Raw genomic sequence first — 12,547 nt, 5'->3', positions numbered from 1 at the left:
CATCAGCAAGAGTCTGAGGATATCTAAGTTGTAAAATGGGTATAAGGACATCACCAATAAGCTGGACTCCAGAAAGCTCTGTCTAGGATTTTATTAGACTGCTTTTTTCCCCAATATACCTGTATTGGAAGATTGAGACAAAAAGGCACAAACTCACATTAAATAAACAAGGTAATCTAATCAATTCTACAAAGTGTATTTTGTAAAAGAAGTAGCACTAGGAACCAACCAAAATAAGTCAGGGAGTCCCAGCAGGGACTGTAAGAGAACTTGGGAAGATATACACATGCCCACAATACTGACCCTGTCCCTGACCTCTCTCTGCGAGAAGGCCAGAGCCCAGCACCCCTCCTACAGAGGCACTGCTGCTTCCAACTGAGACCATGACCCCAGAAATCTAATGGAAGCAGCTGGTCTGAAGGGGCGTGGCACATCCTCAGGTACTAGCCCTGGAGCTGAGCCTTTCATCATAAGCCTCTCTGAGTGCTAGTCAGTTTGGGGGGTGGGTGAGGAGGGAAGGGGAGTACTTAAAAGAAGCCAACACTGTTGCCCAGCAGCAACACTATCCATGGGTACGGAATAAACCAGGGACATCCCTCCTTATGTTTATGTGGGCTGGAGCCCCAGATCCAGCTGACCTAAGGAAATTCTAGCTCAGCTTCTGTGGATGCTTTCAAACTGGGGCAACAGGTGGAGGTGGGAGGAGCCAGAGAAAAGGCAGATAAAGAGCGAGCCCCGACTAGAGCTGAAGTGATACGTGTGGATCTCAGAGAAGAGCTGAAGGAAGGTGACCAAGATCTGCTGACTCTCAAACCACATAAACAACTGTCTGCTTAGAATATCACCATTTGTATCTCCCAGGATAACCACATGTGGACTTCAGTTGATGAATGAAGAAGGGAAAGCTTTAAGCACAAATATAATTATAGCTAATATAGAGCTTGTAGGAAAACATTTACATTTTTCTCCAGTAGGAATGCCTCCTCAACTTTCTCAGTCAAATAAAGGCTACTAGCAGTTCGGATGCTAATAACCAACTGAATTGACCCAGATCCATTACTATAGACCCCACAAGGTGAGGAGACCAAAAGGAAGGTGTAACAGGACATCTCCTGGTCCCAAAGGGGCCTCAATGAAGGTCGGAGCTAACCACCTGAGGGGTCTGAGTCTGTCCACTCTTGCCCCAGGAGGGCCACAGGGAAGCATCCATTAGGATGTCACACTGTGAGACACTCCCTTATTGCACTTAGAAATGAGTAAGGCAAAACAAACAGGCAAAAACATAAGGATAAATTCTCCCATCCTATTTCTCGCTCCCCCAACAGAGATTTGGTCTCTCTCAGTAGCAGCTGAGCCCAGGCTAGCATGGGCTCGGATCACTGCACGTCAGCCAATACCCTTCACAGGGTTTGGGAAATGTCAGGTGAAACCACAGCTATCTCAGATTTTCCCACCACGAAGGCATACTCAGATTCTGCCAAGTCGTAGGAAACTATGCAGCACTCAGCTGCTTCTATTCCCCTGGAGCCTGGACTTTCTCACTGGCCCACTCTGGTAGAGTTCTGCACTACAATCACTACTTGCTTTTGATTATCCAGGACAGAACTCAGCATGGGGGCAGGATGGGCTGAGTTCTTGATCCCCAAATTCCTTTAGCAACTGGAGACAAGAGGGAACATGTTCTGCTGGAAAGAAGCTTTTTGCATGCTCATTTTGTGCAGCATGAAAAGATCAAGACTCGTGTGTCCTGACCAGCCTCAAAGACAGAGGACAGGAATCTAAGAAAGCACAGAGAAAGGAGGATTATTGCTGAGTGGCAGCACCAGCCCAAAAGGGAAGAGGAGCATGGACATACAGAGCTCCTCGGGGGGCAGACTAATTACATGGGGCAGACTCAATTCTAAGGGCCACACTGGGCAGGTTCCTCCAGGCGGAGAGTTGACCCAGGCATATTATGGGCTCTGCAGAGATTCAGAGAGAGTGGGCAACAGGAGGGCCGAGAAGCCATAGGTGTTTCTAAGAATAGTGACCAGAGATGCAATGCCTGGGGCAGGGGTTATTTGTATATGTTAAATTTTCAAGTGTGGGTGGTGGGTACTTCCTTGGTGCCTAGAGTGCTCTAACAATGGGTTACTGGGAGCAGAGGTCAGAGTTATGAAGCCACATTGCTGTTCTGTGGAACTGGGGAAAAAACCCTGTATTTCTAACTCATCCCCTCTCCCCAGGTGAGCACTCAAAATTGCAAAGATCTGCCCAGGCAGCAAAATACCTCAGTTTATCCCAAGGTTGAAAACAAACAAATCATTTAAATCACCACATCACAAAAGGCAGCTATTTTGAAAGACTAAAAATGTCACTTGGAAATAAAGGGGAGGGACACACAGAAATGGGTTGAGAACACAATGGTTGGAGAGGGAGGAGCTGTAAATACAGCAACCTACACGCCACATATCTCAGAGGAGCAGGCTCCCGCGCACACGGGCTTCATAATACCAGACGGTCTATTTGTTCACAATATTAAGGGGTATCTAGAATTAGCTACAGTAAGGGATCGAAAGTTGCCTGAAGAATGGGCACAGAAAGGCTGCGTCTGAAGATGGCCTGTCACTCGGGAGGGTGGAGCTGCTGGGCCTTCCTGTTGACCACTGTCTTGCAAAACTAGAAGAGAAATACAATTATTAAGGAAGCAACAAAGGAAAATAGAAACATATAAATCATCACTGATGGGGGAATTTCAAAAGGAGGAAGGATGCCAGTCAGAGTGGTGGGAGTAGAGGGGTGAGAGGAAGCTAAGGTCCAAGCAGTGACTGAGAAGCTGGTGCTGTGACAATCCACTAATCCTACCATTTTATCACCCAGTTCTCCTCAGGCACCCAGGGCAGGGAGAGCGAGTAGAGGTTCTCAGCATTGCTGGTGAGACCAGGCCTCCTTAGCGCTAGAGGACAGGCAGTTTTTATTTGATAAAATAATTTTCTCTCAGAGCCTGATAGGGAGCAGGGCCAGGTTTCTCATTCCATGACCAAGCCCACTCTGAGCAGCTGGAATAACAGCAAGTCTGGAGGTGTTCAGGGCACTGGGAGCTAATAGAAGGAAGGGGCTTGGGGAAGAGTAACAACCTGAGACACGGGACATCCCATCTTGGTCCTATGACCTGGGCAGAAATACCCTCCAAGCATCTGAAAGATGCTGCCTCTGATGAGGACAGCTACTTAGTATGGGATCAGGCGTATAAAGAGGAAGGAAATGAAGTACCAGACACGACAATGAAAGCTAGGAAAAGCTTTCTGGCCAGCAAATTTTCCAAGAGAGGGGCAGGGAATGCTAGCAGTTGGGAGCTAGGAACCGACTCTGGCACAGGGGGTGTTAGGGAGCACCCCAGAATGCCAGCTTCATCTGGAAATGGCTCAAGTTCTTAGAGGAAGAGTAATTCATTGCAGATAAGGTTCAATTCTGCATCTACCGCCCCCACCCCAGCGCCACTTCTCACCACCCTGTCCATGTCCCTGTCTGGGCGGTTCTTTATAAAATCACATGGCCCTGAAATGTCCTAATATTCATAACCTCTTTCAATGGAAGCCTGAGAGCTGTTTAGCATGGCAGTCATCATTATTACTAGAGGGCAAGACAAGGAATGAAGCAGGTTTTCTCACTCCATAGTGAGCTGCTGAGGCCTTGAGAACCCAAACTGATTTTAGCATCTATGACGTGCTCAGTCAGAAATTCAGTACATACAGTGCAGAAGGGGGAGGAGTGGCTTTAGTCATCTGCTGTCATTCCTTTCACTGGGTCCTTTTGTCTCATCTGGAACAGAAAAACCAGGAAATATTGAAGGCTCTTACCACTGATGGAACTCCACCACAAATATATTCCACCTTCTCCTCAATCCTCCCAATGGGTAGGGTAGAACATTTTTTGTGCACAAAGCAAATTGGAAGAACAGAATTCTGCATACATACAGCCAAAGCCATACCATTTACGGCCTATGTCACTGGTCCCACCACCCATGATTTCTTTTTCTCTCCCCTGTGTCCCAGTGTTGGGGTATAGTTCTTAAGCTGCTCTCTCTTTCAATCATTAATTCCACAAATATTTATGAAGCATCTCTCTTGTGCTAGCAACTGCTCCAGGCCTGAGGATTCAGCAGTGAACCAAAACAAAGTCTCTCTTCAAGGAGCTTACACTCTGGGGCAAGGTTGGGGAGAACAAATAAACTAACACATGTCAGGTGGGGCTGAGGGCTGCTGGGATAGAGAGCGACTAGAGAAGTGCTATTTTATAAGCTGGCTATGGAAGGCCGCTCCGATAAGTGATGTTTGAGTAGAGACCTGAAGAAAGTGAGGGGGAAAGTCCTGGGGCTCCACTGAGTGGGCTTGGGGGGAGCGTTCCAGGCAGAGGGAACAGCAATTCCCTCTCCTGAGCTCTGCTTAGAGGCTTCGCCCATCAATCAGGTGGGCACAGTGTGGCACCAGAGTTTGGCACAGGAACGCAGGGGTCGCAAGTGCAGCAGGGTAGAGCTCAGCTTTACAGAAGTGCAAGGCTGCTGGAAAAGAGGGTGGGTTCTTATCTGGGAGCACTGACTGGTCCCTGCCATGGCACCTTCCAAGCAGAAGTGGACAAAACTTCTTGTTGGGGACACTGTGGAGGTGATCTCTCTCTCAAATCCTTTCCAACTTGAAAATTCTATTCTATTTGCAGAATGTCTGTAACATATGTTGTGTTTTAACTTCACATCAGATATTTCTTCACCATCCATGAGTTTTCTGCTCAACTTTCATTCTTTATTCATTCAACAGATTTTGAGCACATAAGGGCATGACCCCTGGAATCCAACTGCCTGAATTGTATTCTGGCTCCATCACTAATTGTGTGACCTTGAGCAAGTTACTTCACTGCTCTCTAAGCCTCAATTTCTGTAATGATAAAATGAGATAATAATAGTACATATGCCATGGGGTTATTGTGAAGATTAAATAAAGATATTTGTGTAGAGTACTTAGCATAGCAGGGTCCTTGGCATGGAGTGTGCACTCTGTACATGTTATTTGTTATTTCTTTGTTCCAAACAGCGTCCTGTAGCAAAAGGGACGTATGTGTACACAAGCTCTGAAGAACCTGGACTTTTAAGATCCAGCCCTCCTTAGAGTTATGTTTTATTCACTAAAACTTTAATACTGCCACATTTTGCAGAGGTTCTATCTCAGTAGCAGTAGTTCTCCACTGGGAAACATTTTCAAAATACACTTCCTGACACATTTCAAACCCGTCTATTGTTCACACACTCCTATCCCCAACTCTTATAATCAGTAAGTCCATGTGGAACCTGGGCATGGTAAAAAAAATTCTCCCGGTCCTCCCCAGAGGTCCCGATATTCAACTCCCTATTGACAACTATTACCATAGTTACACCAAATGTCTTAGCTGGGTGTTTTAGGCCAGAGTTTCCTCAAACTTGATCAAATAATTGTCTGGGGCACTTCTTATAGATTCTTGTGCCCCAGACCTGATGAATCAGAACCTACAGGAGATGGACCATAAGTGAGTCATAGAATCAATCAGTCTTAGAAGCCTTACTTTTCTCTGTCCCCAGAAAAGATCCTCTGCTCCACACAGGAAAGTCTATTTTCCAACACCAAGCCAGTATGTGCTTATTCCTAGCTCTACCTGGAATGCCTGTCCCCTGTAGATTTTGCTCAAAACTCACCCTCCTGAATGATGTCTTTAAATTCTTATTGCTCCTCTAACTTCAGTTATCCATATTAATATCTGTTAATTATTACTTTATAAAGATTCAACAAATTCAAGATTTCCCAACATGACAGAAATATGTTAAGGATAAGGGCACTGTCATATTTTTAAAAAGACAAAAAGTTAACCTTGTGATGTTAGGTATGAATTGGAAGTATTTGTGTGAACAGAATATGTAAGATAGAGACATAGATGTACAAGTTCCCTAGCTCTGTCCTATAAGAAGGCCTGGGAGCAGCAACACCCCAACAGTAATAAGCACACCTAGCACCCAAACACCCCCCACCACTAAGAGGAACAGGGCTCCTTGGAGACACGGCTGATTCTAGGGCTGGGTTAGGGAAAGAACAAGACAAGCCCGGAACACTTGGTTGTACTTCAGGTGAACAAAGTAACTACAGAAAGTCAGATAGGGGGCCGGTCCTGTGGCGCAGCGGTTAAGTGCACGCACTCCACTGCTGGCGGCCCGGGTTCGGATCCTGGGTGCGCACCGACGCACCGCTTGTCAAGCCATGCTGTGGCGGCGTCCCATATAAAGTGGAGGAAGACGGGTATGGATATTAGCCCAGGGCCAGTCTTCCTCAGCAAAAAGAGGAGGATTGGCATGGATGTTAGCTCAGGGCTGATCTTCCTCACAAAAAATAAAAGAAAAGAAAGTCAGATAGGATACAAGGAAAAGAACACCCAACCTATGACATTCTAGCCTAAAATACATAAACTGCATCTAATCATGCAGAATCATTGGACAAACCCAAAGTGAAAGACATTCTACAAAATGAATAGCCTATAACCCTCAAAAATGTCAAAGTCATGGAAGCCTAGGAAAACTGAAGAATTGCACCAGATTGAAAGACACTAGAAGGGTGCAATGTATGATCCTGGGTTGTATCCTTTGCTTTAAAGAAATAAGGTCTCTGGGTAAAGGGGTATACAGGAGTCCTTTGTATTCTTCTTGCCATTTTCTCTAAGTTTGAAACTCTTTCAAAAAAAAAAATTTTTTTTTTTGTGAGGAAGATTGGCCCTGAGCTAACATCTGCCAATCCTCCTCTTTTTGCTGAGGAAGACTGGCCCTGGGCTAACATCCATGCCCATCTTCCTCCACTTTATATGGGACACCGCCACAACATGGCTTGACAAGCAGTGCATTGGTGCACGCCCAGGATCTGAACCGGTGAACCCCGGGCTGCCACAGCAGACCACGCACACTTTTTTTTTTTTTTTTAATTTTATTTATTTATTGTTTTTCCCCCAAAGCCCCAGTAGATAGTTGTATGTCATAGCTGCACATCCTTCTAGTTGCTGTATGTGGGACGCGGCCTCAACATGGCCGGAGAAGCGGTGCATCAGTGCGCGCCGGGATCTGAACCCGGGCCACCAGCAGCAGAGCGCGTGCACTTAACTGCTAAGCCACGGGGCCGGCCCCCAAAATAAATACTTTTTAAAAGACAAAAACGTGCTCATTAAATGTCTGCTTACTAATGACTATTCACATCAATTTTCAATAATCAGAGAGGCTAAGATTTTAATATCATGGGAGCAAAGCTCCTTGGGCCTCAACCAGATCCTTGTTATACCCTGAAAGCTCACTGCCTTGCTGTAATTTACTAATGCAAAGCCAGGTCCCGTTTTCCTACTGCTTGAAACAAGATGCAACTTCCTATCAGGGAACACGATGGCTTCCCCTACTCTTGGAGACAAGGTCTCCCCTAGAGGGTGCCACTGAAATAAAAACGCTTTATTTCATTCTTATAATGAAATGCTCTGAGAATGCTTATTTCCTGTTTCCTGGGGCCTAACCGACATGAGAGATTTTATCTGATGTTTGCAGTGTTTCTCAGATCAAGTCACTGCAGGCTATATATACACATACAGTCGAGGAACATGAAAATAGAAACTCCAGTCCTGGTTTGTTTGTTTTTAACAGTGGTTTCCTCCAGGGAATGAAGCCAGGGGTTGAAGGAGAGGGGCTTCTATTCATCTATTTATTTATTTGGACTTCTACTTTTTAATATTTTTCTATATCTTTTGAAAATTACTTTTACTATTAAGTATGAAATACTCTTTTTTTTTTTTAAGATTTTTTTTTTTTAATTTTTATTTATTTATTTATTTTTCCCCCAAAGCCCCAGTAGATGTATGTCACAGCTGCACATCCTTCTAGTTGCTGCATGTGGGACGCAGCCTCAGCATGGCCGGAGAAGCGGTGCGTCGGTGCGTGCCCGGGATCCGAACCCGGGCCGCCAGCAGCAGAGCGCGCGCACTTAACCGCCAAGCCACGGGGCCGCCCCATGAAATACTCTTTGATTTAAAAAAAACTCATAAAAGTATCAATGTCAATATCCTGGTTGTGATACTGTACTATAGTTTTGCAAGATGTTGTCATTGGGAGAAACGGACCTCTCTGTATTATTCCTTATAACTGCATATGAATCCTACAATAATCTCAATAAGTCCAATAAAAAAATAGTAAAAAAAAAATCAGTTTAAGACACTGAAAAGCAACTACAAACCAATTAGCAATCCTGAAGGAACACAGATATGAGGCACATGTGGAACTGTTTTTAGAACCTCTTTAGAAAGCCACTCTCTTTATAAATAGGTTCAGTCCTTTGGGGAATAAATTGGGCAATAAGTAACAAGAGTCTTAAATTCTCTAATTCCATTTGTAGGAATTTATTCTAAGGAAATAATCCTAATTACCCAAAAAACTGAGTGCACAAAAATTTTCACCACAGCATTATTTATAACAGCGAGAGAACCTGAAAACAACATGCAGGAAAATCCAACACGGGGTAATGACAGAGTATAGGGCAATATGTATCTTACAGTCAGAAACATGTGAGTGAAGAAATTTTTTTAGCTGGAAATGCTTTGTTATAATGTTCAGAAGAAAAAGTAAGATAACCACCTGGCACATGCAATACAATCATAACTTAGTAAAAGTGTATAGAAAGACTTAAAAGGTTTGTAATGGTTGTTTAATAGTTTAATGTTAAATGTTTAAATAGTGAGAGTACAAGTGACTTTTTTCTTTCTACTTTTCATTATTTTCCAAAAAACGTTTAATGCTTATATATTACCTTAATATTGAAAAATGAAACTGTATTTAAAAAGAAAGTAAAGCTACACTCACATTTCAAGATGTTGGCCAATGTTCCAGGTGGTCTGCCCTAGGGTCAGTCACTGCTAGGCAGGTCAGAGGGATTTAAGACTCCACCGGACAGCGTCATCCTCCACATACAGGGATCCCTCTGCCTCAGAAGACCTAGCTCTGCCCTCTGCAGACGCAATGGGAATCTCAGAGGCCAGTCTCCTGTGGCTCAGCAGGTGAGCTAGGCACTGAGTGGTTTCTCTTTATCAGCCCAACCCTCAGAACCTATATTTCCCACAATCCCAAACTGGAAACTTTGGAATGCAGTGTCCTGCCAGGCACTTCAGTGCACAGGGATACTTACATAGTCTCTGGGTAACCAGTCCAGAGTTTAAGACTTAAAATAAAACTGACGGTGATCCATCAGTCAAAGAGCCATAGGATGGAGCAAGGGCCTTATGCATCAAAATTCAGGTGATGAGAAAGGGACAGGCAGATTCACATGCAAACAAATGGACAAGGAGACCGGCTACAAGGAGGCTCAGAGACAGCCCCAAAGTGAGCTGGCAGAGCAAGAGTGTCATGCAGCCTCTCAGCTCCATCACAAAGTACCAAGTCCAGAAGGGATGGGCTATGGAGGGATTAGAGGAATCATGGAGCCAACAGGGACTTAGAGAGGAAGGCCTACACAGGCAGGCTGGGCAAGAAAATGCTGCAGAAATCTTAATCAGGCACTATAACACACAGTATCTTTGCTGTTTTTCAGCAAATGTTCTAGAGAGTCCAATAAATAGGGAAATAAGTTTTCTTAAAATTTTTAAAATGAGTTCTCTTCTCCCAGTCTCATTATCTACAGTTTATGGCCAAAGGCCCAGGAGGTACCTGTTCACTGAACCAGAAAGTATCTTTAACTTCTCTGAGCCTTGGTTTCTCTTTCTAATTTTATTTATTTATTTTTTCCCCCAAAGCCCCAGTAGATAGTTGTATGTCATAGCTGCACATCCTTCTAGTTGCTGTATGTGGGACGCGGCCTCAGCATGGCCGGAGAAGCAGTGCGTCGGTGCACGCCTGGGATCCGAACCCATGCCGCCAGCAGCGGAGCGCTCGCACTTAACCGCTAAGCCACGGGGCCGGCCCTTGGTTTCTCTTTCTATAAAATGAAAATAATACCTATGGCACAGGTAGCCATGAAGATTTCATGACACAATACATGTAAAATGCTTACCACACATGACATGCACACAGTAAGACCTCAATAAATGTTAGTTTCTATTAATAATAATACCACCATGTTCAAGAGATAGTGAGTTCCCCATTACAGGAGGTGATCAAGCACAGACTGGTGGGGAAGCTTCAGAGAGGACTCAAGCACTGGACATATAATTGGACTAAATGACCTTAAGGTCCCTTCCACTTCTGAGATTATGAGTCTCTTAAGAGAGCAGGAGCAAGGGAGAGGGCAAAAAGGCGAGAAGGAGAGAGAGAGAGACTGCTCTCCTACAGGCACGCACTTCCTGATATTTTTCTTTTTAGGGCAAAGGACTAATCTCTTGATCCCTTGTTTCTCAAATCCTTGAGCCTCATCCAAGAATGGTGGGTCCACCCCCATAGGGACTAGAGTTATAGCAGTGGTGACTGTGGCCTTATAATGACCCCTCATAATTCACAAAAAAATCTACCCACACTAGACTACTAGGCATTGGTTTAAAGAATAACAGTCATAATTCCTATTGCAAACTTGCAGTTAATCATGGCAGATTGAATACGTGCATTTATTGCTATTCCTCCCCAAAACTCTACCACGATGACAGTAAAGGAATAAAAAAAGATATAAAACCAAAAAGACAACAAGAGCAGAGGAGACAACAGCAGATAAGAGATGGTAACAACATTCTGGAAGATGAAAAAAGAACAGATGAGTAGTGACCAATCTGCAGAGCAGCAGGAGCTGATGCCTAAGTGCCTGTGAGGACGGGGGCCCAAAAAGAGCAGATCAATTTATGCTGCAGGTTCTCCAAAGGCTCAGGAACTGGCAGCACCAGGCACCTCTAAAAGTGGGAGTGCAGGGGGTGCTGGAAACAGGTGACTTATTTGAAAGTGCAAATAAAGAACAATTGGGCCCTGGCGTGCCCTGGTGTTCCCTCCCCCGGTTCTCACGGTCAAGCAACCACCCCCCTCCTGCCACAGCAAAGCCAGAGGGTTTACTCTCTGGAGGCGCCGAGAGAAGCCTGAACCTGGGACCCCAAGCTCAGCTAGGGGCAAAGTGGGCATGACGCAGAATATGAAGGGATTAAGTTAAAGCCAACCATGGCATGGTAAGTCCACCAGGACCTTCTCCAGCTCAGCTCCCAGAAGGCTGACGATGCCTTGCAAGCAAGAGACTAGGGAGTCCTCTTGAGGCAAAATGAGCAGCCCAGGAAAAACAGACTCAGGATCCTGAAGCAGGGACCCCAATGTAACCACCTAAGTACCCTTCAATGAAACCCACCCACTGATTCGAAGAGCTTCCCACCAGCTTCTTAGAGCTTTACTCTTAAATGTGAACGGACAGCCAAGGACCACCAGTGATTTGAGGAAAGCCCCTAACACGAAACAGAGTGTGACAGGAAAAAGGAGCTCAGAGGAACCGAGGAATGTTCAGGGCTACAGCAGGGATATCCCAAAAACTAAACACACACACACAAAACCACAGCTTCAGAAAAGGAAGATAACACATGTAGAAAAAAAGAAAAAGTATTTTAAAAAAAGAACACAGAACAAGAAATGCTTAAAAATGTTTTAAATTCAATAGAAGACAGAGACGTTAACATTGGAAAGTATGTCCCAGAAAACAGACAAAAAAGGAGATAAAACATAAGAAAATTAGGTCAATTCATGAGGTCCAACTTCTGACTAATAAAAATTCCAGAAAAAGAACAAAGAAAACAGAGGGGAGAAAATTATGAAATAGATAATTCAAAAACTTTTTCTAGAACTGAAGAGATCTTTAGATCAAAGTGTCCACCGCGTGGGAACAAAATGAATGAGAAAGGACTGACATCAACTACGTTATTGTACAACGCACATCACACACCAACCAAAGCAAACTATCCATGTGAGGACTCAAAACAAAACTTAATGATACAGACATGGGGCCAGCGCCGTGGCTTAGCAGTTAAGCGTGTGCACTCCGCTACTGGCGGCCCGGGTTCAGATCCCGGGCGTGCACCGACGCACAGCTTGTCCGGCCATGCTGAGGCGGCGTCCCACATACAGCAACTAGAAGGATGTGCAGCTATGACATACAACTATCTACTGGGGCTTTGGGGGAAAAAATAAATAAATAAATAAAATTATAAAGTTGAGAAACGAAGGATTAAGAGGATAAGCATATTATTTGGAAATATGGAGGTAATTAACAAAAGAAACAACTGTAAGAATTCTAAGTGGCTGCTTCTGGGGGCGGCAGGGGCAGAGGAGGACACTTCTTCCTCATAAGCCTGGATACTGTCTGAGTTTAAAAGCTATCAATAGGTGATGGATATGTTTATGGCACTGGTTGTGGTGATGGTCTCATGAGCGTGAGCGTATACTTATCTGCGAACTCATCAAGATGTTTACATTAAATATGTGCAGCTTTCTGTATGTCAATCATAGCTCAATAAAGTGGTTTGAAAAATAAAAATAAAGAAATAAAACTATAAAAATAAAACTCTGATAAAAATATTTTTA

The 12,547-nt window shown here is 44.3% G+C and overlaps 1 protein-coding gene across 1 annotated transcript in view; it reads right to left on the bottom strand.

Annotated features, from left to right (window-relative positions):
* Positions 1-76: 76 nt before the first annotated feature.
* PITPNA (phosphatidylinositol transfer protein alpha) overlaps positions 77-12,547 on the bottom strand; it is a 38,474-nt gene continuing 26,003 nt past the window's right edge. Inside the window, exons 11-12 of the mRNA XM_004433316.3 lie at positions 3,733-3,801; positions 77-2,658 (exon numbers count right to left, since the gene is read on the bottom strand). Of these exons, the coding sequence (XP_004433373.1) occupies positions 3,757-3,801 (45 nt within the window). The 3' untranslated portion in view covers positions 77-2,658; positions 3,733-3,756. The remainder of the gene's footprint in view (positions 2,659-3,732; positions 3,802-12,547) is intronic.

The sequence above is a fragment of the Ceratotherium simum genome, chromosome 16 (genome assembly GCF_057802395.1).
Source record: "Ceratotherium simum simum isolate JZ-2026a chromosome 16, ASM5780239v1, whole genome shotgun sequence".
Lineage (NCBI taxonomy): Eukaryota > Metazoa > Chordata > Mammalia > Perissodactyla > Rhinocerotidae > Ceratotherium > Ceratotherium simum.
This window is presented reverse-complemented; position numbering and strand designations above follow the sequence as displayed.